This window comes from Marmota monax, unplaced genomic scaffold (genome assembly GCF_021218885.2).
Source record: "Marmota monax isolate L192 unplaced genomic scaffold, Marmota_monax_Labrador192_F-V1.1 WCK01_AAM20220418_F8-fsc00050, whole genome shotgun sequence".
NCBI classification, from domain to species: domain Eukaryota; kingdom Metazoa; phylum Chordata; class Mammalia; order Rodentia; family Sciuridae; genus Marmota; species Marmota monax.
In genome coordinates, this window is record NW_026694552.1 from 8,235,946 (window position 1) to 8,260,514 (window position 24,569).

The 24,569-nt window shown below is 43.9% G+C and overlaps 1 protein-coding gene across 8 annotated transcripts in view; it reads left to right on the plus strand.

Annotated features, from left to right (window-relative positions):
- Positions 1-723: 723 nt before the first annotated feature.
- The window catches only part of Tmem164 (transmembrane protein 164), a 160,840-nt gene continuing 136,994 nt past the window's right edge, over positions 724-24,569 (plus strand). For 3 of the 8 annotated variants that reach the window (XM_046420766.2, XM_046420767.2, XM_058571631.1), the window contains exons 1-2: positions 724-858; positions 1,587-2,247. In XM_046420766.2, coding sequence (XP_046276722.1) covers positions 1,861-2,247 — 387 coding nt within the window. In that variant the 5' untranslated portion in view covers positions 724-858; positions 1,587-1,860. Of the gene's footprint in view, positions 859-1,130; positions 1,255-1,586; positions 2,248-24,569 lie in introns of those variants that run through there. The other 5 variants (XM_058571630.1, XM_058571634.1, XM_058571628.1 and 2 more) reach the window with 5 other exon arrangements.

Below are 24,569 nucleotides of genomic sequence, written 5' to 3' on the forward strand. Positions count from 1 at the left end.
TGAGCAGGAGGGAGAAGAGCAGGGCCAAGAAGACTTTGTCCTAGGCACTGAAGTGTGTGTGTGTGTGTGTGGGGGGGCGTAGCTGTGGCTAGAAACGTGAGAGAAGAGGCCTTGGTGGTCCCGCACACACCTTCCATTTTATGGCAGAAGGGAGGAAACGGGAAGAGAAGGCCATACCCACCACACCCCCAAAAGCCAAGCTTGCTCAGCTGCTCATCACTGGCCAGGCTTCTCCATTCCACAAGAAGTTAGCGAGGGCCGGCTGACTGCCTACTATGTGCCAGTTATACAAAGAATTTTCATGGAGAACAGGGTCATGGAAGGCAGAGTTAGCGAACACAAGGAGACGAATTCTGCATAGGGTTGTGGAGGGCGGCCGTGCACGCGTGCAGTCTCCTCGAAGAGTGCAAAGTGAAGGCAGGCCGGGAGGAGGAGGAAGGAGGCGGAGATTGAGCCGCCGAAGGGAGGCGGAGGGAGCTCCTAGGCGAGGCAGGGTGGGAGGTGTGAAGGGTGGACGCGGTGGGGGGAGTCGGCGGCGGGCGGGAGAGGGACTGAGGCGAGGTGGGGTAGTGGTGGCCCGAGGACGTGGTGGGTGGGTGGGGGCGAGAGGTTGCACCCGTCGGGAGGAGGGACGCGGGAGGCGGCGGCGGCCGCGAGGGGGAGGAGAGAAGGAGGGGAAGAAGGAGGAAGCGAGCGCGGTTGCTGCAGGGGGAGGAAGACCGGGAGGAGGAGCCCTGCGCGACGGCGGCGGCGACAGCGGCGGCGGTGGCTGCGGCCACCAGGGGAGCCCAGCGCCGGGGCGCGGGGAGTGCAGGAGCAGAGCGGTGGCCCGAGGCAGGGCCACGGGCTGCGCTGCCGGTGAGTGGAGCCCTGAGGGGCGCCGCGGCCGGTCCCCAGGGCCGGCGGGAGGCGCGGGAAGATGCGGCGGCGCCGGGGCGGAGTGGGGGGGCCGGCTGTAGTCCAGCCCCTGGCTGGCCCGGCCTCCCGCCCTCCCGCCCTCCCTCTCGGCTTCCTCCCGCCGCTGCCCGCGCGAGGGGGGCAGGTCCCGGGCGGGCCGCGGGCTGAGGGTGGTGCAGCCGGGAGGGCGGGAGGCTGGGGCCGGGGGTGGAGCTGGGGGGCTCGGGGGTGTACCCGGGGGCGGGAGGCTGGACCGGGACGGCTCTAAATTGGCTGGAGGGGCCCGTCGGCGGCGAAGTTGCTAGCTGGGGGCAGAGACGGCCACGCGGTTGCAGGAGTAAGAGATCCCCCTGTGGAGTGCGTGAGACGAGGACTCCGGCGTCCCTGCCCTCCCAGTCGCCCTCCCCGCCTGCCCGGCCCCGCGAGCCCCTCTCCTAGCCTCCGCGTGTCCCCTCGCTCTCACCCGCTTTGCCCCCCATCCCGCGGTTCCCTCAGGCGGCACTGCAGGGTCCCCTCGGCCCCCGCCCTGACCCTCTCGGCCTTTGGCTTCCCTGACCCCTGCTTGCTTCGCCACTGCCCCTGTTCCCCTTTTCTTCCCTCGCTAGTTACCCCTCCCTCCCCGCTTCCTTAATTCCCGATGCAATTGCCTCTTTGAGACCTTTTTTTTTTTTTCCTCTCCTTCCTTTTAGATTGGCCAACGGCTCCTTTCAACCCTGCCTCGTTGGTGGCCACTGGAGAAGCGCGGGGGGCTCCCCAGACAGCCGTGGGGACAAGTTAGAGCCAGCACTTTACCCCGGGCCTCGCGTGTAGATTCCCTTCCCCTGCTCTAGGTGCCCCGGTGTCTGGAGAGGGGTGCAGGGGTGTGCCCTCCTTACATGTTCCAGTACCCGGGCAACCCTCTGGGCTCGTGTTGCATCTCACTCTTGCTTCCTGCACAGTGGTCAAGGGGAACCACTTTGCATCATGTCCCGGTATAGCTACCATAGTCTCCTGGACTGGCTCTATGGGGGCGTGGACCCCAGTTTTGCAGGCAATGGGGGCCCCGACTGTGCTGCCTTCCTCTCTTGGCAGCAGCGGCTGCTGGAAAGTGTGGTGGTCCTGACCCTGGCCCTGTTGGAGATCCTGGTGGCCCTGCGGCACATCCTGAGGCAGACGGAGGACGGTAGGGGTGGCCGTGGCAGCCAGCCACAGCAGGTGACCCAGCGGCCCGATGAAGGCAAGGAGAGCCTGAGCAAGAATCTGCTCTTAGTAGCCCTGTGCCTGACCTTCGGGGTGGAGCTGGGCTTTAAGTTCGCCACCAAGACCGTCATCTACCTGCTCAACCCCTGTCACCTGGTCACCATGATGCATGTGAGTCTGTTGACTTTTTCCTGGGCAGCCTGAGTGATACAAGTCATTTGTGTGCTCAGGACACTCGGTAGTATAGAGCACCTCATCCCTATGGGAAGTGGGACCCTTAAAAATGATTTTCCAATGAGTGGCTGCCTTTGTGCCCATTTCAGATTTGGCTTTGCACAATGTGTGGTCAGCCCCGCAGTGGAGGTGAGGAACCCTGTGTCTCAACCTGAGAACCGCTGGCACTCAGGCGAGTGGCCCCTCCTCTCTCTGCCCTAGCCTGGCCTTTTACATACAGGAAGTCCTGCCCCAGCCAGGTGCCCTTTTTGAATCACATCTGTGGACCATGGCCCAGCCCTTTTGCCTTTGGTGATAGTTCAATTTTCAGTGGCCTGGTGACACTCTTTCCCAAGGTTGTCACATAAGCTTCCTTGTCTCCACTGTGGTACTTTGGGGAAGTACTTTTACGGGTTTCTCTTAGTGACTCTTTCATTGGGGAGTTTCTTGGGAGTGAGGTGTGCCTTTGAGTTCTGAGGCACTGGAGCTGCCCCAGGCTCCTACCAAGTGCTCCCTGAAACAGGCCCCAGGCTGACTCATGAACTTTGGGCTGGTGATCTCTATCTGGTGAGAGGATATTTACAATTTTCAAACTTCTCCATCTTATCACTGTCTCCTGTGGTTATGGTCCAGAGGTGCTCAGAAAGCTGATTTCTTTACCTCCTCAGCTTCTACCCATTAGTGATGCTAAGGAAAACAAAAGGGATTGAAAAGGAAAGTTGCCAGATACATAAAAATAATCTGGGTGAGGACCAAGCGTGAGACGGTCTTTCTGTACTCAGCCTGTGCAGTGTGCAGAGATGTTCTGAAGCTATAAAATCATGGAGGAGGAGGAGGAGGAGGAGGAGGAGGAGGAGGAGGAGGAGGAGAGGAGGAGGAAGAAAAAGAAGAAGAAGAAGAAGAAGAAGAAGAAGAAGAAGAAGAGGAAGGGGATAGGGGGAAAGCAATCTGTTTTTAGATTTCAGGCTGAGAAAACCTGGTACATTTTCTGTAGGGGCAGTTTTGAAACCCGTCATTAGCATCTTTATTGCTTTTGTATTTGTAGAAGGTTATTCTCAGGAGACTTGAGGAGGTTGAGATTATTATCTCCATTTTACAGCCTTGGCAGCACTCAGGGATGGAAGGTCACTTGCCTGCAGCCAAAAGATGAATTAGCCTCTGGGATGAAAAGCAAACCCATCCTCTGAAGTTACAAGCTGTCAATCCCAAAGTGGGGGTGTCAGTGGGTGGTGGGGCAGTCCTTTGGAAGGCCTGGGCAGATGAACATCAGATGAGCATACATGGCACTGTCTCCTTGTGGCTCAGATACTTGCTAGCTCTGTGTGCAGTGCCTGACTCAGTTTCCCAGTCTGTAAAATGTGGTGAACGATCTGTGGCCTATTCCCATTTTGCAGATGTGGCAAGAAAGTATGAATAGTTTTGGAATAAGGAGGCTGTTATTGATTGGGTGACTGTAATCATGGAACGGAGCTGGTGTGGGCAGCAGTATTTCAGAAAAGGTTTCTTGGGAAGTGATGTTATTCACAGGAAGTCCAGGGCTGTCCAGCTATACCTGCTGTATAAATTTGAGCCAGTCCTCTTTCTTTTTCTTTTTTTATGAATGGGCTTTTTGTTAAAGAGAGAGAACAACGTACCTCAGCCGCTGTGTGAGGCTCTCAGGACAGGAGTGTTTTTTAGGATGGCAGGTGATGAGGGTCAGAGGGTAGCCCTTTTACAAAGGGGTCTTGAGGCCTCTGGCTAGAAAGTCAACAAAGGACTAAATTAAGCCTCACTGGGACTGATGCTGGTGTGAACATATCAAAGATAGCGCCATGGTTTTTAGAGGAATGATTTTTAGAGGCTTTTAGAAGACTCAGGAGACCTAGGTATGGCATCAATTGGTTGTATGACTTTAAGGGAAAGTTGTCTTCCTGGGCCTCAGTTTTCCTATCTGTAAAATGAGGCAGAGTAGCACTTCCAGCTCTTGACAGTCATGTGTTGTGATTCTTTCATTCATAAGAAGTAGATGGGAATGCAACCGAGAGCTAGTATGAAAGGTTTTTCATCTCCATTTGCCAAAAAAAGAAAACTAGTTTCTTCTCTGTGGAGTTTAGTTAGCCAGTCCCTATTCATCTTTTTAAAAAAATTTGTATTTTTTAGGTATACATGACAGTAGAGTGTATTTTGACATATTAAACATACATGCAGTATAAATTATTCTAATTAGGATCCCATTCTTGCACTGGTCATGTATTCATATATGAACATTCTACTGTCTTTCCTATTCTTATCTCTACCTATTTATCTTTTGCACTGTGTGTCTCCCCTGTAAAGTAGGCTCGACCACACCACTCTTGGGCCCACATTCAGAGGATGATGATATTTGGGGGAGAGGTGGATATTTGGGGAATTGTGAACTGATTCTTGTCACCTGTGCTTTTTCTATTGTCCTGTGCTTAGTTTAAACACTGAAGCTGTAAGGTGGGGAATATGAATCATGAATGGAGTCATGCTGAGGAATTTTTGAGCCTCATCAGGATTATAATCCTATGCTGATGACCCCTAAATAATTCTTTTTATGCCATTTAAATAGTGACCTCTGGCCCATGAGAGGACCTAGCCTTTGATATCCAACTTTCCATACCTTCTGTGTGGCTCTTCCCTGGAAGAAGGAACATATAGATTTTTAAAAGTTGCTGTGTATCCTAGTAAAAATTAACAAAAGATGGTTGGGAACAATTTTCTGACTTGGTTGCAGCAATGACTAATGATAATATGTAAGGTTAATAATACCATGCATTTATCTAGCACTTTACTATTTATAAGGCACTTTCATATGCATTATATTATATGGGGTTGTGATAGATCAGCTTGAGACTAGAGAAAGAAATGTTAAAATGTTTCTCATGACTGTATATTCCAAGGGGAAGATAGTATATATAAAGAAATGCTTTGGTAAGTGAATCAGCTGAATTAGGCTATATTGTAATAGTATATTCTGTGGAGTTTAGAAGTCCAGAAAAGGAAAGGGAGATGTTAACTGAAGTAAAAGGAGTAGCTTAGCAAAGGACATTTCTTCTTCTTTCTCTCTCTCTTTTTGCAAGGGATTGAACACAGGCTCTCACACATACTAGGCAGGAACAAGGGGCATTTCTGCTATGTGACTCCAACCCATTGACTATTTTGGTTTTGTAGAAAGGCCTTCTTCCTCAGAGTCAGTATAAGTTTGTAACAAGGGCTATATTGCTTTTGGGATAGGAACTAGAAAAGTTGGAGGGAAACTGGTTATCTTCTCCATCTCCCATTTTTCAGTCTGAAAAATATTCATTCCCAGTGCCTTGTCACACAGACCCTCATCATAGTCACGCTGCTGTCAGGTGACTGCCAACTGTAGTAGCATAAGGAAGGGCAGTACTTACGTCTGAATTATTCTTTTTTTAAAATATGCCAATTTTTTAAACTTTATTTATTTTTATGTCGTGCTGAGGACAGAACCCAACCACTGAGCCACATCCCCAGCCTATTTTGTATTTTATTTAGAGACAGATCTCACTGAGTTGCTTAGCGCCTTGCTATTGCTGAGGCTGGCTTTGAACTCACAATCCTCCTGCCTCAGCCTCCTGAACTGCTAGGACTATGGGCATTACATCACTACTCCCGGCCGAATTATTCTTGATTACTGTTCCTGCTGCTGGCTTTCTGTTTGGTCTCATCAGATTTCTTAGGGGTCCTGGGACTATAGACTTATAGAGGGTTGTAGGATTGAAGTAGTACCGGATCAACAGCTCACTTACAGCCTGAGATGTTTGGGGGTTCTCACGATCAGCAAGTATCAAGGATATCATGCCACTGTTAACACCCCTTGCTGAATATCGATGATGTCTACCAAATGTACCAGTATGCATGGCCAGTCACTCCCCTTTTGCCTATGATTTTAGCCGGTATGTATGACAGGAAATGAATGTACTTGATTGTGCTGTTTACCCCAAATCCCCTTACAGTTAGTAGCAGAGGTGGCCTGAGATATTAGCTACTCCAGGGAGAATCTGGACTTAGCAGGAAGAGATTCTATAGCTATTTAAATCTTAAAAATCATGTACAGGTATGAATATATTAAAATGAATCCCACTATTCTGTGTAATTATGTACCAATAAAAATTTTTAAAAATTAACTACAAAAAGTAGTAACTAATTCACAAACATGAATAAACATAAAATTAAACATCTATGTTGAAAATACATTTATTTAGTATTCAGTGATTCTTTTTCAGGCTAGTTTTATTTATTTATTTTTTTTTAATTTATAATAACTATCAAAATAAACTGAGTTCTTGGACTTCAAAAAAATTCTACAGTTTCTCAGCAGAAGGGTTAAAATGCCAGCTTAGCTAAAAGATTAGTGGCCTTGATTAATGGCCCTGTATCTTCCTTGAGTCCAGTTATGTTGTTTTTGTCTTAAGAACTTAATGAAAAGATCCCTTTTTGGATGTCTTGTTTAACTGCCCAATGCCTGATGGTTCTGTATGTATCTGTGCCAACAGCTCCTGGTTAGGCATTGGACTTAGGAGAGCATACCATATGCCATTTAACTCTTAATGCCTTTGTACATAAAGCCAGGTTGGACATTTGGCAAATAGTAATTGATGCCATTGACCCTTTTAATCCAAGCTACTGTCTTTTTGCCAAAAATACTGAGCCCCATTCTTTTTAGAATTGCCACTCCTATTTGACTTTCTGTCTTCATTATAACAATTAGAAGTTTGATTTCCACTAAATATGACTTATCTGCTTTGGGTTCACCATTTGATTTTCTTATTTACTTCCTCCTCCTTGCTAAAAGTGTGGAATGGCATGTACTCAAAAAATTCTGAGCTTTTGGTGACATCCTTTGTAACTCAGTAAATATACACTGGTGCATTCCAGTTACCATGTGATAGATTTGTTTTAGAGAAAACCTGATAGATTTGAGGACTAGGATTTCTCTTTTACCCTTTGGGTTTAGACCAGACACATACCTCCTCATTTCCCATCTGTTGTCTGGAGCACTGATTACTCTTCCTGCTTGGAATCAACATTGGTGGGTAATGGGTTCAATGAGGGATCCAACCATCTGCAGACAGCTTATCAGATGGACTGTGTCTGTATCATCAATCTAGGGGGATGGGAGGGGATGGTATTTATATGGGCCTTGGCAGTGAGGCATGATATTCCTTTTTAGTTTGTTTTATTTCTCCCTCATCAAAGGAAATTTGCAGAGAATTTTCCCATCTTTCACTGTTAGAGTCTTTTGGGGGTGTTCATTATAAAGAAGGGTCATGTGGATTAGTTGATTAAACGACCCACAGTCAGCACTGGGATTTAAAATTATGACAGTTGTTTTGCTCATAGCTTGCTGTGGGAACCTGAGCAAATTACTTAACCTTTTCCTATCCTAGTCTTCTCTATGAAATGGGCCACATGGAAACAAAACATTTTAATCCTCTGAAGAACTATAATCACTTAAACAGAGAAGCTGGGAATCGGGGTGTGGAGGCACATGCCTGTAATCTCAGCTGCTGAGGAGGCTGAGGCAGGAGGATCAGGGGTTCAAAGCCAGCCTCGGCAACTTAATGAGGCCCTAACCAACTTAGCAAGACCCTGTTTCAAATAAAAAATAAAAATGGCTGGGAATGTGGCTTGGTGGTTCATGGGTTTAATCCCACAGCCAAAAAAAAAAAAAAAACCAAAGCAAAGCAAAAACAAAACACATACACACATACAAAACAACAACAACAACAAAACCAAAAACAGAAGTTGGGCAGAGCTGATTAAAACTGACAGATGACCAATGCAGTTTTACTGCAGATTCTGACTAACAAATCTCATCTCCATTTTACCTTTCTCAATAGCTGCTAGAAGTCATTCCTGTAATGATTTCAGTTGCTTTTCTCTGGATTCTTGCCCATGTCTGCATACTCTTGTAATGCACAGCATGTAAAACTGGATGCCGTAACTCTTACCAGAGGTCCAGCCTACACCAAGCAGAGAGGAAAGATTTTCTTCCCAGCCTTTTCATGCCATGCACCTGTTATTACAACCTAGCATCATGCTTGCTTTTAAATAACCGCATGTTGCTGGCTCCTACTCAATGGGTGATCCACAGGCTCCTTGGAATTTTGTCCCTTTGCCATAGATGTACCACCTTCTCAGTCTTTGTGGGATTTCTTTTGGATCCCTTCCCTCTGTAAGTACTCTTCTGAAGATTCTCTATGAAAACTTTTTAGATGATTCTGACCTGAATCCAGTTATTTGTGTCATTCTAGGAACACCTTTTGTCCTCCTTTTCCAGCCCTCTGACTACTTCTTGGAGTATTGGGTTCAAGAACTTGGGAATAGCTCAGTGGTAGAGTGTGCACTTAGCATGTGTGAGGCCCTGGGCTTTATCCACAGCAATACAAAAATGGATCTTTAATGTATACCTTTGTGTGTGAGTAGATAATTTTGTGTTTGGCTCGGTTGCCTGTTTTTACATGTTTCTTCATTCTCTAGCGTTAGCAGGAGCAATTTTTACAAGGAAAGGCATACAGCAGTGTAACTCCCTGCAGAGCTGAATATAATACTGTACATGTACATTAATTGTTTACTATGTGCTGGATAATGATGACTGACTGAGTGATCGAGCTGAGTTTTTACTTTTCTTTTTTCTTTCCCTTCTGGTGGCCCTGTCTGTGTTCCCTTGAGGCCTCATGGAAATAGTTCCTGGGTCTATTGTGCCCATTAAGAGAATCTTTCTGTCTGTTTTTTGAAATACAGGAGAGAGGCAGTCTCAGCTATAGCTCACATCTTTTTGTAGAATTTCCATCACAAAGAACTGGTTATTAAAACTGTAGTCCATTCTCACCCAATGTATCTGTTCACTTTCATTTTAATCAGGAAATTATGCTATTTGCTCTAGGTCTTAATCCCTTGGGAGAAATTTGGACAGGCCAAATTTCTTCTCTTGCATCTTAATATCATATAAAGAAAAAGAATGTTATTAGGTCAGTAACTCCCTTTTCCTTTTTTCTCCCCTTCGGTACTTTTCAGTGGGTATCTCATTGTCAATATGCTTTATCAAAATATTCTCTACAAGAAGCACCGAATTTCTCAGCTTCTCCTAGTCTTTTGTATCTTTTTCAAATGTAATTTTTTTGTGTTGTTGTGCTGAGGATGGAACCCAGGGCTTTGTGCATGCTAGGCAAATGTTCTGCCATGGAGCCACATCTCCAGTCCCAGTCAACCCCACAGCTTTTGTTACATTGAAATATCTTGTCTCAAATGTTCTTCTCCTCCCTGTAACTGATCAAATGGACACAAAGAAACCATGAGTGTGGAGAGCACTAATTGTGGAACTCCCTTTGTGAAAGAAATGTTTGGAATCTGGTTAGAGTACAGATGACTTGCATTTGCATGGCAATTCTGAGCAGATCCACGGTAAGGATGGGAAACTGTATTTATAACAAGCTTCTTGGTAAATCGAATGTTAGTGAGCCTTGGACCCACTTTGAGAGACATTATCTGCTAGCTGAAGTATTAGGTGGGAAGTTGGCTCAAGTACTCCTCCCCGCCGGTGTGAGTCTGGGTGGCCTATGGGCTAGGCATTTAGTCTTCTGGCAACACCATCATGTAGGTGTTAGATGGTGTGTTTCAAATTAGACATTGAGCTCCCCCAGTTATTGCAGGGTAGGTTTTAAGGTTGTTGTGGAGTATCATGAGTTATGTCATCAGTTATTTCAAACAGGCCTCCTTTGTCCCCTTTAGGGCCTTCTACATTCCCTTCCTCCCATCTCTAGGATCTGTAGGGATTAACAAGAGGGAATGTTGACACCTGGTTGTTGTAGGTTAACTCTGTTTTCAAGACTCTTGTTTGAAATGCTCATGGGAATTTATTTATTTTGGCATTTAGTCAACAAATGCTCACTGAATGCCTGTTATATGCCAAACATTGGAGCCAGGCACTGGAGATTCAAAGACAAATAAGAATCAGTCTTTGCTCTTGTGTTGCTTACAATTGAAATGAGAAAGACAAGAAAACAGATCAACTGAATTACAGTATTACATGCACAGTGACAGATTTGAACAAAACACAGAGGGCCAAGGGTCTTTTTTTCCCTTAGTGCATTTAAGCAAAGCTTCTTAGAGGGGGTGACATTTGTGCTGGCTCATGCAGGAGGTATGTTAGCTCCAGGAGAATAAGGACTCTTCTTTGTCTTGTGGTCTGTTTTAGTGCCTAGAACAGGGCCTGGCTCTTATACATGCTCTACAAATGTGTGTGAATGAATGAGAACAGTGGAGGAAAGAAGGGAATTCAAGGCATAAGAAACAACGTGTGCTAATAAGGCATAGAGTTGCTTCCTTCTTCACAGGAAAGTATTTCAACTGTAACCTGGAGTCATTTGCATCTTATTGCAGGGGCACGTTTGTTATTTCTCTCTCCACAAGCCAAGTGAAACTCTAGGAATGCTCTGTCATCTCTGGGATGTTGATGAGAGAACCACAGATGTTCATGAATTCTCAATAGGAGACTTGCAAGATAGAAAATTGTGTTCTCTTTGTTGTCCCAAGGAGGGCCCACATTGTCAAGGCCAGATGCATGGAACATTGAGGTTAATGAGCAGCCATTAAATATGAGAAGTTAGCAGGTATTCCACATGCAAACAAGAGATGCCTTTTAATGGCTCACAGGATAGTTGCTGCCCTTAGTAAGCTCCATAGCAGAACTGATGAAATAGGCATGTCTTCCTTCCTTTCCTCCCTGCCTCCTTTCCTTTTTCCCTCTCTCCCTCCCCCTTCCTTCCTTGCCTCCTTTTTCCCTTCTTAATTTCTTTTTTCTCTGAGATTGGTGCTGTCTTTTTACCTTTCTTTTTCATATTCTTCTGTTTCCAAGTCGCTCCACCTGACCCATCCCATCCAAGTTAGCCTCCTTCCAGAGTATTCTTTTTTTTTGGTACCAGGAATTGAACCCAGAGGGGCTTAATCACAGAGCCACAACCCCAGCCTTATTTTGTATTTTATTTAGAGACAGGGTCTTGCTGAGTTGCTTAGGGCCTCTATAAGTTGCTGAGACTGGCTTTGAACTTGCAATCCTCCTGCCTCCATCTCCCAAGTCACTGGGATTACAGGCATGCACCAGCATACCTGGCCTTCTAGAGTATTCTGAGCTCCAAAACAACCCCTTCTACCATTCAAACTGCCCATTTCATCAGAGGAGGTGTGACATCTGTCAGAGAATTGGCAGGAAAGCAATCCCATTGAAGAGATAACTGAATTGGGAATTGCACATAGACAGATTCCACTGGACATCAGGGACAGGATGAGTTTTAGAAATGGCCTTTTTACATAAACTTGATCTCTAATTGGTGGGCTGTATTGAGTGTTTTTGAGCAAGTGGCTTTTCCCTTATTCCTTGTCCAAGTATTGGCCTCTTTTCCTCCCCTTTTCTCCTAAGCAGGAGAACTGGGGTCATTAGTATCTTTCCATCCTGTTTGCTGACCCCCAGGGTATATTAATTTAAGTCCCTCTTCAAGGTGCTTGGATGCAGTGGTTACTCTAAAGGCAAGGGGAGGACCCCTCCTCTTCTGGATATCAGTGCTCTGTGCCCACTTAGCTCTTCCCAGCTGCATGGGGCAGGGCTTACACATCTGTCAGTGCATATTGTGTTAAAACCCTTGGAACCATTGCCAACCTGAGGACGGTTTGGGGACTTCTTGGTTGGTTTTGCTTCCTGTATAGTAGCTGCTGGAGGAAATGATAGAGGGAGGAAGGTAGCATGAGTCTCATCCTGGGTTGGGTGGTTCTGAGGGAAGGAAGTAGGAGCCAGGAGGTGAGAGAAGATTGGCCTGTTTGGCAGAAACAGTGCAAGCTCTGGCCTGTGGCAGGTGTTTGGGTGGATAGGGAAGTGAGGAGTGATATCATCTGCAGTGGGGAGAGAAGGTAAGGGGAAGAATGAGCCCATCCTCATTCCATCCTAAACTGCCCCCCCATCTTCATCATAGAGCAGTTGTATCAACTTGGGGTGTATTTTGCCTGTGAGTTGAATTGCCTTTGCCAGTCGACCAGCTGTGTTTGCAGAAAGACTCTGGCTGACTGTGCTTTGGCTGTTGCTAGCAAAGAGACATTTCATTCAGGTACTGATTAAATAAGGCGCAGAGCCAGATTGCACATTAAGGCCCTTAACTATGGCTCTGGGAGCCCTGGGTAAACACTTATTAGATGTTCTGGGCAGAACATTAGCACAGGCTGGTGGTGAGGTGTTATCTTCAGAAATCAGGTTGAGGGGAAATGGGGATGAGGAGACACTTCTAGAAAGTGGTTTAATCATCTTTTCCTAGATTAACCAGGCCTAAGTTGCTGGCATGTATAGGAGGGGTACACAGGTGTCCTCATTTGCATGTACTTCCCAGTTTCTTGCAAGGACTCTGCAGGTCTGGATTGGGATATAGCAAGCATCTTGACTAAGCAGGGCACTAGAAATACCTTCTTTTCATAATGCAAGTAAGTTCAGCTTAATGGAGAGAGCGTTTGGATCATATTTCCTGGGTTTGGATTTGAGCTCCATCACCATGTGACCTCAGGCATGTTATTTAATGGTTCTGAATCTCAGTTTCACACTTCTGTAAAATGGGAATACTTATAGTACTTACCAAATAGGGTTGTTATGAGGATTAAATGAAATAATTTAAATAAAGACTTGAACAGAAATTCTGGCTCATTCTGTGCACTCAATAAATGTTAGCAGGTTTTAATAGTGGTAATAGCATTGCTGTACATTTCAAGAAAGCACAGGTACACTGGGCAAGAATACAGGCTCTGAGGTGGTCACGACCTGGGTTCAAACCCCCCCCCCCCACTATCTCATAGTCCTAGGCAAGTTACTTAACCTTTCAGCCAGTTTCCACATTATAAAATAGAATAATCATACTTAAACAAACCAGACTTCTTGTGAGGACTAAGTGAGAAAATATTAGGAAAGCACTTGAGATATCTGGCATACAGTGCATATGCAAATATGTTTTAGCTGTGCTGATGAGCAATGACAGTGGTCACTGCCACTGCCACCACAATGATGATGGTAATGATGACAGCTGTTGTCATTATCACTATGGGTGCTGCTACCACCAGCTTGGGTGCCTGGTATTGGGATAAAATGGTAGGGATTTGAAAAGGAAGGCAGATTTAAGAACCTCAACTAAGAAAATCTTCCCTGCCATATTTGTTTCATGCAAAGGGCAAAAATATGGTTCTGTGATGATCTCTGTTGGGCAAAATTGTGTGACCCTTTGAAGCCTAAGATCAGTTTTATGGATAATGTGAAGGTTTCCTTAGGTTACCCAGTACTTTTCGAAGAATTTGGATATGGCTCTCAATGATAGGAAGCTTGGCTTATTACTGATGTTCCTTATTACTGGGATGACTCCATGGTGCAAGCTGCCTTGAGGTGGGTAGTCTAGAAGACCAGTGAGTAGTCTAGAAGACCAGTGAGTAGATGAGACAAGTAGGAAAGGTGGTTTTTGGTGGGTAGGGTGGGAATAGACAGATGAATGGGTTTACTTTTTCATTAATGTCTTTATTTATTTAGTTAGTTTTAAGTGGACACAATATCTTTATTTCATTTATGTGGTGCTGAGGATCGAACTCAGTGCCTCAAGCATGCTATGTGAGCACTCTACCACTGAGCCACAACCCCAGCCCCAAAATTCTTTTTTTGTGTGATTGAACCCAGAGCTTTGTGCATGCATGCGAGGCAAGCCCTCTACCAACTGAGATATATCCCCAGCCCTTCATTAATGTCTTGAGAGAAGTTCGACGTGTTCCTTTGCCACCTGTTACCAAGGTTAGGTAATTATCAGAGGAGAAAGGCAGGTTATTTATTTATTTATTTATTGGCATTGGGTATTGAATCCAGGGATACTTAACCACTGAGCCACATCCCCTGCCTTTTTTTTTTAGAGAGAGAGAGAGAGAGAGAGAATTTTTTAATATTTATTTTTTAGTTATTGGCGGGCACAACATCTTTGTTTGTATGTGGTGCTGAGGATCGAACCTGCGCTGCACGCATGCTAGGTGAGCGCGCTACCGCTTGAGCCACATCCCCAGCCCCAATCATCCCCTGCCTTTTTAAATTCTTTTATATTGAGACAGGGCTTCGCTAAGTTGCTGAGGCTAGCTTTGAACTTGAGATCTTCCTGCCTCAGCCTTCCAAGCAGCTGGGATTTCAGGCATACACCACTGTGCCCAGATAATTTATTTATTTATTTTGCAGTGCTAGGGATTAGACCCAGGGCCTTGTGCTAGACAAGCACTCTACCACTGAGATACATCCCCAGCCCAAATGGTGTTTTTTTTGTTTTTGATTTTGTTTTTTGGTACAAGGGTTTGAACCCAGGCATGCTCTACCACTGAGCCAAGTCACATCCCCCGAGCTTTTTTTTTTTTTTTACTCTGAGACTCACCAAGTTGCCCAGGCTGTCCTGGAACTTGCTGTCTTCCTGCCTCAGCCTCCATAATTGATGGGCTTACAGGTGTGTGTCCCCATGCCCTGTGAAAGACAGGCTTCAAATGGATTGATATCTTAGCTGAAGGGGATGTGGAGCACAATGGAAAATGTACTGCATGAGGGAGCCCATTTCATTGTGTCTTTCCTTACACATCAGCAAATGGACAGAAAAAAATACACAGTGCCTCTTACATCTCTGGGATATGGTGAACCTCTACTGTGGCCGGGTAATCCCAGTGACTTGGGACGTTGAGGCAGGAGGATCGCAGGTTTGAGGCTAGCCTCAGCAACTTAGAGGGGCCTGCCTCAAAACAAAGGGACTGGGGATACAGGTCAGTGGTAGAGCACTCTTGGGTTTAATCTCCAGTACCAAAACCTGTAAAAGAAGACCTGCAGTTGTGTTTTAGAATAGACTATGCTCAGAGGCCTAAGCCATCAGACTCTAGAGGAAGGTCCCTTTAAGTGAAATGTTCCAGGGCCTAGACCTTTTTCAGGTGACTTTACAGCCTGGGGGTGGGGCTGCTCTGCTCCACCTAGGCCACTGAAAGACCCTTGGGCATATTCCCAAGCATTGTGGATAAATAGGCAGTTTCTTAGTCTTGGGGTTGAGGATTGAGAAGGGTAAGGTCATATTTTCTGTAATAATCCTGGTTTCCTAGGAGGAGCTGATTTAGAGGGCACATCTAAAACAAACAACAACCCAAAAAAAACAGCACCTTTTAGAAATTAGCTGTGGGAGTTCAGTGCTTTGAAGACCCAAGGAAGATTGCAACAAAGGGTCCTCTTAATATCAGCACTTGTTACTTCTTAGTTTGCATTTGTTAAGAGTTTCCTTTTTAAGCTCCAAGCACTTGAGTGTGTGTGTGTGTGTGTGTGTGTGTGTGTGTCCTGGCCCTTTATTCTTTTCCCTTGCACTTTATTCTCTGCACTCTGCAGGAGTGTCGCTAAGGGTCAGGTGGACAAGTGCCTCATTATCTTCAGTGCCTTCACACTTGGCCCCTAAGGCAGCCTGCATGGGCATTGTTCCCTATTTCATGGGCTCCCAGTCCCATGGGAAAGGTGGGCACCCTGAGGAAAGGTGTTGGTTTTACCTTTGGCTCTCTGTTCTGTTGTGTGGCAGCTCACTTGACCCTGCTTTGTAGTTGAGATTTTAGAATAGGCCCACAAGCCAAGACCAAGTGCCATTGTTTGCTTGTAGGGTTTCTGGCCAGTTAGCGAAAAGAAATGATTGATCCCCAGCCCTGTGACTGTCCTCCATAGGCAGGCCTCTTAGGAGGAGTGCTGCCTTGGGTGAAGTAGTCAGGATGACCTTTTAGGTCTAAGGCTACATTAAATTCATGGAGAAGAATGTGAAACCTGATGTCTTGCAGGGTCTCCTGACTGGCTAGGTCATGTTTGGCCATATCTCACAGCCAGTGTTGTGTTTGCTCAGATGGACACAGGTTGAAACCAGGCTAGGATCAGCTTCCCAAATTTCTTACTCCCTGCTTTGGGTCTGTCCTGAAAAACAATTTGCAAAGTACATTGTGGCCTGCACCTGTTTTTTTTTTTTTTTAAATCACTCTTTTGCTCAGTCGGTGGGTGAACTGGGATTCAGTCCTGGCTTCTGCCACTTGCATTCTTTCTTTGTGTCTCCCCTTGATGTAGGGTTCTGATTTTCTAGTCATAACAGTCTATGGACTTTAAGGGCATAGACTTCAAGGGCCCTGCTTACTTGGGGCGTCCCTCAGACCTGTGAACCCAGAACAGATTCAGATGTGCAAAAAAATATCGAGTTTAGGATGAAGAGCTGACTGTAATTTTTGGTTATTTTGTATACTCTGTGAAAAGTTAGTAGCAGTAGTGATAATAACACTTGTAACATTTTCGAGCACTTATTAAATATGCTCCAGACATGGTGCTAAGTCTGCTGCCTGTATATTACTTCATTTGCAGCCTTCCATAAAGGTCATTTTTATTTTATCTAATTCTTTGTTTTGCTTCTGGCTCAATTCCCCTTTTGTTGACTTGTAGACACAGGATATTCTGGCAATACTTTCTCAGATTGTTGAAACAACAGAGTGATATGAAGTCAAAGCTGAAAGAAACCTCAGAGATCAGCTCAAGAGATCTCCTTCATCCCTTCTCCTCATTTTCCACTGACACCCAGAGAGGTAAAATTATTGCACAAAGTCACACAGCTAAGTTGAAACAGAGCTGAGTCTCCTGACTTCCAGATTGGTGTCTGTCTATAATGCTACACCTGACTGCTTTCTATTCCTAACCATTGAAGCATAAAAGAAACTGGGCTTTTGTTCTTATCCACTTAGAGAAATGGAAATCCTGTGGTTTGGGGGTTTTGGTTATGTAGAGGATCAAATCTAGGGCCTTATACATGCTAGGTAAACTTTCAACCCCTGAAATAGTCTTCCTGTCCCAGAAAGCTTATTTTTTTTTGAAAATTTTATTCATTGCAATAATTTTGGAGGAAGGATACTGGAGATTGAATCCAAGGATTCTGTACTACTGATATACCTCCCCAACCTTCTTTCTTTCTTTTTGTTGCTGTTGTTCTTTTTAGATATACATGACAGAAGAGTATATTTTGACATATTGTATATACATGGAATATAACTTATTCTAATTAGGATCCCATTCTTGTGGTTGTATGTGATGTGGATATTTCTTTTTATATATAAATTTTGAGATAGGTTCTCACAAGCCACCTGTCTACCTGACTGGTGTAGTGATTGCTTTTTCAGTTTGGTTTTCTGTCTCAGATTCTTCTGTTTCACAGAGGAGCCTGGTCCCAGTGCCATTATTGCTTGCAGCTTGCCTTGGGCTGGTGGTCTAGGGAGACATGTATGCAAATGAGCCTATGTGTAGAGCCAGTTAGACCTGTCTTCAGATATTGGTTATTTAGAAATGAGACCCATTCAGCAGTACATACAAACTAAGGTCATCACTTCCTCCAAATAGAGACCTGCATCAAACTGTTTGAGGCTTCAGGGCAACATATCAAAATCAGAATCCAGAACATTCGTCTAGCCAAAGCGACAAGGGCCAAAGAAGAAAAAGGTCGAAAAAATATCCTGCCAGCCCAGTGGGAGAGGTCAGTTTATAATTAACTGGTTGACAAAACTATGTAGTTTTGGCTGGCCAGGTAGCCTGTCTGTGCTCTAATCTTATATAATAAGAAATGTACTGTACTAGTTAAGTGTGCAGGCTCTAGATCCAGACTACCCAGGTTTAAATCCCAGTTCTGCTGCTTTCTAGCTGTGTGGCCTTGGGTAAATTAATTGACACCTCTGGACCTGAATTTTTTCTTTTCTGATGCTTTCAGAGTTCATTATTTTTACTGTTTGTTGCCACACAAATATACCTAATATCTCTGGGCCTGTTTCTTATCTGCATAATGGGGATAATTTTGCCATCTATTTTGTGGGGTTATTGTAAAGATTAAATGCATGACTGCATGTGAAGCATTTGGAACAGTGACATACAGAAAATGTTCAGTATATATGAGCTAGGGTTTTTCTCATCTGTAAGATAGGGATGATCTCTACCCTTCTTTTTTTTTTCAGAGATTAAACACAAATCACCATCTTTTGAGAGCATGAGCATTGAAAGCTTTATTAGCCTGATATTTTGGTACTCAGATGTTGGTGGGTATTTCCTTGGTAGTCTGGCAGAAGAGAGAATGGTGCCTTTATAAGTGCAGTTGTGTAAATGCTGGGAATGTCAAGCAATGTAGAGCCTGCTTTTCTCTCCCACTGTCCTCTAGGGGCCTTGAAAACTATGCATCCCCAGAAAAGTGGTTGGAGGGTTTGGAAAGAAAAACAAGGATTGTTATAATACTCTTCCTAGAATGCTCCTCTTAGTTAATGGCATTGAAGTCCATCTAGTGACCCAAGTTAAATCCCTTGGGACCCTTGCTAATATTTTTCCTCCCCTTCTTCCTCCCCTCCATCTCCACAGTCTGAGTCATCTTGAATCTGTCTTTCATTATCTCTTCCATCTGTCTCCTCCTTCTTTCATTCTTCTGCCCTAGTTGTTTTTGTTTATCATCATCATCATCATCATCATCATCATCATTATCATCATCTGTCTTATTATAGTAGCCTCCTGATTGATCATCCCTCCTCAGGGCATCTTCCTGCTCCATCTTTTGCACAACTGCAGAAGGATACAAGCAAATTGCATGTTGGGTCATGCCATTCCTTTCCTCAGAAGCCTCCAATAAGTCCCCATTGCCTTCAGCAGGCATGGCAGACACAGAGGTGCATACTTTATGGTATCCCTGGCCAGCTATGCCAATTAGCTATAGGCATGCTTTCCCAGGGAGTACTAGGTTCAAATTTTTTTAGCATAGCTTTCTAGACAGTCACTTATCAATTAGACAGAGCTGACAGATAGACTGACAGATAAACCCTTTAGAGGAAACCTGAACTTCTTACACTAGGATTCAGGATCTTCTATGCTTTATTTCCAACATTTTCAGCCTTGTCTTCTAATATCTATTTTTTTAATGTGTGTGGTACTGGGGTTTGAACACAGGGGCACTCTAACACTGAGCTACATCCCCAGCCCTTTTTAATTTTAAAATAAGTTCTTGCTGAGTTTCCCAGACTGGCCTTGGACTTGCAACCCTCCAGTATAAGCCTCCTGGGTTGCTGGGATTACAGGAGTGCACCACTGTGCCTGTCTGTTCCAGTTCATTCTTCCATGAATTCTTGATCTAGCCACATGCATGATGTACTTAGAGTTTATACTGTGTTCATGTTGCACCCGCAATCAGAAGTATTCTTTCTTTTTCTGTTGAAATGCTAGTCATCATTTAAAGCTCAGCTCAAACACTCCAAGTAAAGCTGTCTTCTAGCTTCCAAGCCAGATTTAGTTACTCTTGTCTATTTGGCCTGATATTATGTAATTATTTATGTAGAATGTGTGTTCCCTAAATGCAAACTCTGATTTTTATTTTTTTTTAATCCCCACAACTTCTGGTACATTTTAGACTCCTAATTTTAAAACAAAATTTAAGGAAGACTAGTCCAGTCCTTTTGTTTTTCAGATGAGTAGACTGTGAGTTAGAGAAAAAAGTCATGAGTTCATTTTCGGATTCTTTAAGTTTCAGATGTTTGAGACGTGGAAGCTGGAATGTCCCAGGGGCAAACTGAATTGTGCTTGTGGCTAAAAATGTCCATTTAGGAGACATTTGCTTAGAGAATATAAAGGAGAAAATGAGGGCATCTTAAAAGCCAGAGAAGAGAAAGAAGAACATTCTAGGAAATGTCTACTTTTGGAGGGCAGAAAGAAGGCTCAGTGAAGGAACAGTCATTGAAGTAGTAGAATGAGGCCCAAAAGTGGAAGTTGTTTCAGGGAGCAGGAGCTAGTCCTCTATGTCATGTGGGGCAAAGAGAATGAGACCAAGGAGGGACTGAGGAAAGACCTGGCCCTTATGGCCAGCTTCCCCACCCAGTGTTGATAAATAGAGAACATTGAGAAACAGCCTATCAGTAATAGAATTGGTAAATTTTTGGACAGTGGAGTATTATCCTGCTTTTAAAAAAGGGAGACTGAGCTGGGCATGGTGGCATATGCCTGTAATCCCAGGGACTCTGGACTTGGGAGGCATAGGCAGGAGGATCTCAAGTTCAAAGCAGCCTCAGCTACTTAGCAAGGCCCTAAGGAACTCAGCAAGGCCCTGTCTCTAAATAAAATATCAAAAAGGGCTGGGGATGTGGCTCAGTGGTAGAATACCCCTAGGTTAAATCCAAAGAATTCTCTTCCCACCAAAAAAGAAAACATGAGGCTAATGTGTGTTTTAACTTTGAAAGATATTCATAATATATTGTTAAAATCTTTAAAAAAATATAGTTGGAGAATAATAGGTGTGATGGAAACCCGTTTTCTGAAAAAAACCCAACTAATTCCTTTATATATGCATGTTTATGAACATATTATAAAAGTCAAGAAGAATCTATATCAAACTGTGCTTATTCAGAGTGATAAAGGAAGGGGGACACTCTCACTTATTACATTCATTTTTGTATTGTTTAAATTTAAGTACAGGTTAGTAATTAAGAAAAAATATTTAAAGAAAGCAAGCTAGGAGTATATAGCTCAGTGGCAAAACACATGCTTAGCATGTATGAGGCCTCTTTAGGTTCATTCACCAGCACCAAAATAAATATGTCAATAAGTAAGTAAGTAAGTAAATAAATAAGTAAAAATAGAAATAAAGAACAGATATGATTGGCAGTCTAAAGGTATAGTTTAGTAAATGAAAGTCAATGATGAAGGTAGCTAACTCACAAGAGGAGATTAGGCAACTAAGAAAACATCATGTGCCTTAGTAGCTGGTGGGGGTGAAGCCAGGCAGGGCCATGGAGAGGTTATGCTGGATTGAGGCAGTTAGTCATTGCCAGGAAGTTCTGCTGAAAGGAGAGGGGATAAGTAGGAGAGTAAGTAGCTAAGTGGCCAAGAGGCAGGCAGAGGCTGATTAAGAAAGAATTAAAAAAGGAAACCTGTGTGTGTGTGTGTGTGTGTGTGTGTGTGTGTGTGGAGAGAGAGAGAGAAAGATGGGGGGAGGGAGAGAGAGAGATCAGAGAGAGACTCAGTGCAGAGCTGCAGAGGGAATAGGGAGTGCTCCTTGCTATAAGGTAACATCAGTATGAATCAGGGAAGAGGGCTGTTGAAAAGGGACACGATATGATTCAGCACTTTGAGGAGTAGGGTATCTTCCAGAAAAGAGATTTCTTTTTTTTTTTTTGGTACTGGGGATTAAACCCAGAGGAACTTAACCACTGAGCCACATCCCCAGCCCCCTTTTTATATTTTATTTAGAGACAGGGTTTTGCAGAGTTGCTTAAGTTGCTGAAGCTGGCTTTGAACTTGAGATCCTCCTGCCTAAGCTTCCCAAGCTGCTGGGATACAGGCCTGTGCCTAGGCTGTGGAAGAGTTGGGACATAGTCCAGAGAGGACTGGCTGATAACCTTCCCTGACTAACTGAAGGTTAAGAGAGCCCCTTTTGGGCTGGGGTTGTAGCTCAGTGGTAGAACACTTGCCTAGCACGTGCAAGGCTCTGGGTTTGATCTTCAGCACCACATAAAAATAAATAAATAAAATAAAGGTATATAAAAAACTATTATAAAAAAAGAGAGCCCCTTTCAAGTTTGGGTTACCACAAATGCTTTGGCTGTGGCAGTGTATCTTGTACTGGCTCAGAGAATATGGTGTGAGTGATTGAAATGGAATTTTTGTGACTCATACTGTCCTCCAAGTCATCTGCAGGACCTTCCAATAAGTTCGGGTATAGATGGAGATGGAGAACATGGAAGCCAGCATCTTTAACCCTGGACCTCTCAAGGCATCTGGTCAGCATGAAATTTAAAAACAAAACAAAACAAAACAAAACAATGAGCCAATGCCTGCTCCTCTACCTCACTCTTAAATAATTGGTCTGGGCTGGGGCCTGAAAATTGGCATCTTTTAAATCTCCTCAAGTAATTCTAATCTGCAGACAGATTAGGAATCACTAGTGCAGAAAACTAGATTCAATATGTTACGAGCCTGAACTGGTCCCTAGAAGTGCGAATGTATGGGTGTCACACCTGTGTGTGTTTGTGTACTGAATAACATGCAAATATAGCTGTTTCCTCTTCTGAACCACCAAAGCCTTTTGGAAGCACTGCTACTCAAATGTTCTTCTCCTTGCATGTCAGTTAACTGTATATCTGCCAAAAAAGTGATCTGAAGGGGGCTGGGGTTGTGGCTCAGTGATAGAACACTTGCCTCTAGCTCCTATGAGGCACTGGGTTCCATCCTTAGCACCACATGTAAATAATAAATAAATAAAATAAAGGCATTGTGTCCATCTACAACTAAAAATATTTTAAAAATAGTGATCTTAGCTCTATGATGTAAAATTCTGGAGTTCTCTATAATAGTAGCTGCCTTTCTGGGCCTTGTACCAGGCTAGGTAAATTGACTCACTCTGAATCATATAACTTGTAGTATAGGTGCAAGTACCAAGGCCCAGATCAGCTCCTTTTTCCTATACAAAGCAGAGTGCCTGCCACCTAGGTGTTCAATCATTGTCACATGATATGACAGGCGCTTTGTTTTCTTGTGCAGTGCTTCTTTTTATTAAAATTCCAGGGGTGGCAAAATCTACTATATTTGAAAAATCTGGTGGGAGAGGTTTGAGGAGACCTGCCCGGCATGCAAAAAGCTTGGATATGCTAGGTACTTGGTGGCAAATCAAGATCCCTGAACATTTATTAAGCAATTACTCTGGGCCCAGCATCACACTTGTGAAATACAAAAGAAATATTTTATGTACTTTCTGCCCTAGGGAACTTATTATCAAGGTTCATTTATAGTCAGATTATTGCATTTTCTGGTTGCAAGTGTATACAAAATTTATGACCAATAAATCCTAGAGGTCAAGGGAGTTTGAGTTCATGACCTTTGTTTTGCAGATAGGCAAAGAAGCCCAGAGGGAAAGCTACTTGGCCCAAAGTCATACTTGGGAGTGGCAGAGTGAGGATTTGTGTGTAAGCCACCACCCTTTGAAGTCCTATTACATTATGTTCTGTCTCATTTGAAGGACAAAGGAACCTAATAGTCCATATTAAAATTTTAACGATCTGTTTTGTGTTTTATGCTTCCAGACTTCCTTATGGTTTGAGGGAGGCTGGGATGGGTTTTAGTCTTAAGACCTTGTTGGAGGATACAACTAGGTAACCCACTGCTGGGTTAACACTGGCTCAGGCCCATGAGATCTAAGGATGAGTAATTTCCCCTTTACTGACACAGCCAGTGACTCTAGTTTCCCTGTGTCTATGATGCTTTTCTATTCCTTTTAAGAGGCTTTCCCAAGCTTAGTGTTTATGACTTTTCTGCCTCCGTTGCATTTTTCCCCCTTTTGTGAAACTTATATTAGAGGCAAGAGAGGTTCCTGGTTTTATGAGCGGGCCTGAGAGTTAATTCAATGGAGCCCATTCCTAGTGATAATAACATCAGGCTGAATTTTTTTTGGCTCTATTCCCTGTCACTTAAAATTCCGATCCAAGTCTGGGGCTTTCTTGGAAGAGGCAGGTGTAATTCAAGGTAAAGATATTGGAGTTGCTCTTCCCAGAGACCTCTCCCCATACAAACAGGCTGAGGGTAATAATCACAAATAACATTTATTGAACAGTTACCATGTACCAGGCACTTGGGATGCTATTACTGGCATTCCTATTATACAGATGAGGAAAATAAGATTCAGAGAGGTTAAATAATATGTCCAAGGTCATACAGCTAGAAAATGGATATGTCATTCTAGCTGCTTCCAAAGCCAGCATTGTTAATTATAGCTTATATATTCCTTATTTGAAATGGCTTGTGAACAGAAATGCTTCAGATTTCAGAGGTTTTTGGATTTGGATTATTTGCATCTACTTTATTGGTCAGACTTTGTGTTGGCACACAGAAGGGTTTGGATCTTGAAACATTTAGGATTTCAGATATTTGGATTAGGAATTCTTTTTTTTTTTTTTTTTTTTTTTTTTTTTTTTTTTTAAAGAGAGAGTGAGAGAGATAGAGGTAGAGAGAGAGAGAGAATTTTTTAATATTTTTTAGTATTTGGCGGACACAACATCTTTGTTTGTATGTGGTGCTGAGGATCGAACCCGGGCCGCACGCATGCCAGGCGAGCGCGCTACCGCTTGAGCCACATCCCAGCCCCTGGATTAGGAATTCTGAACCCATAACATACCTGCTAGTAGAGCCAATCATTAAAGGAAGTTGCCAGTTAAATTTT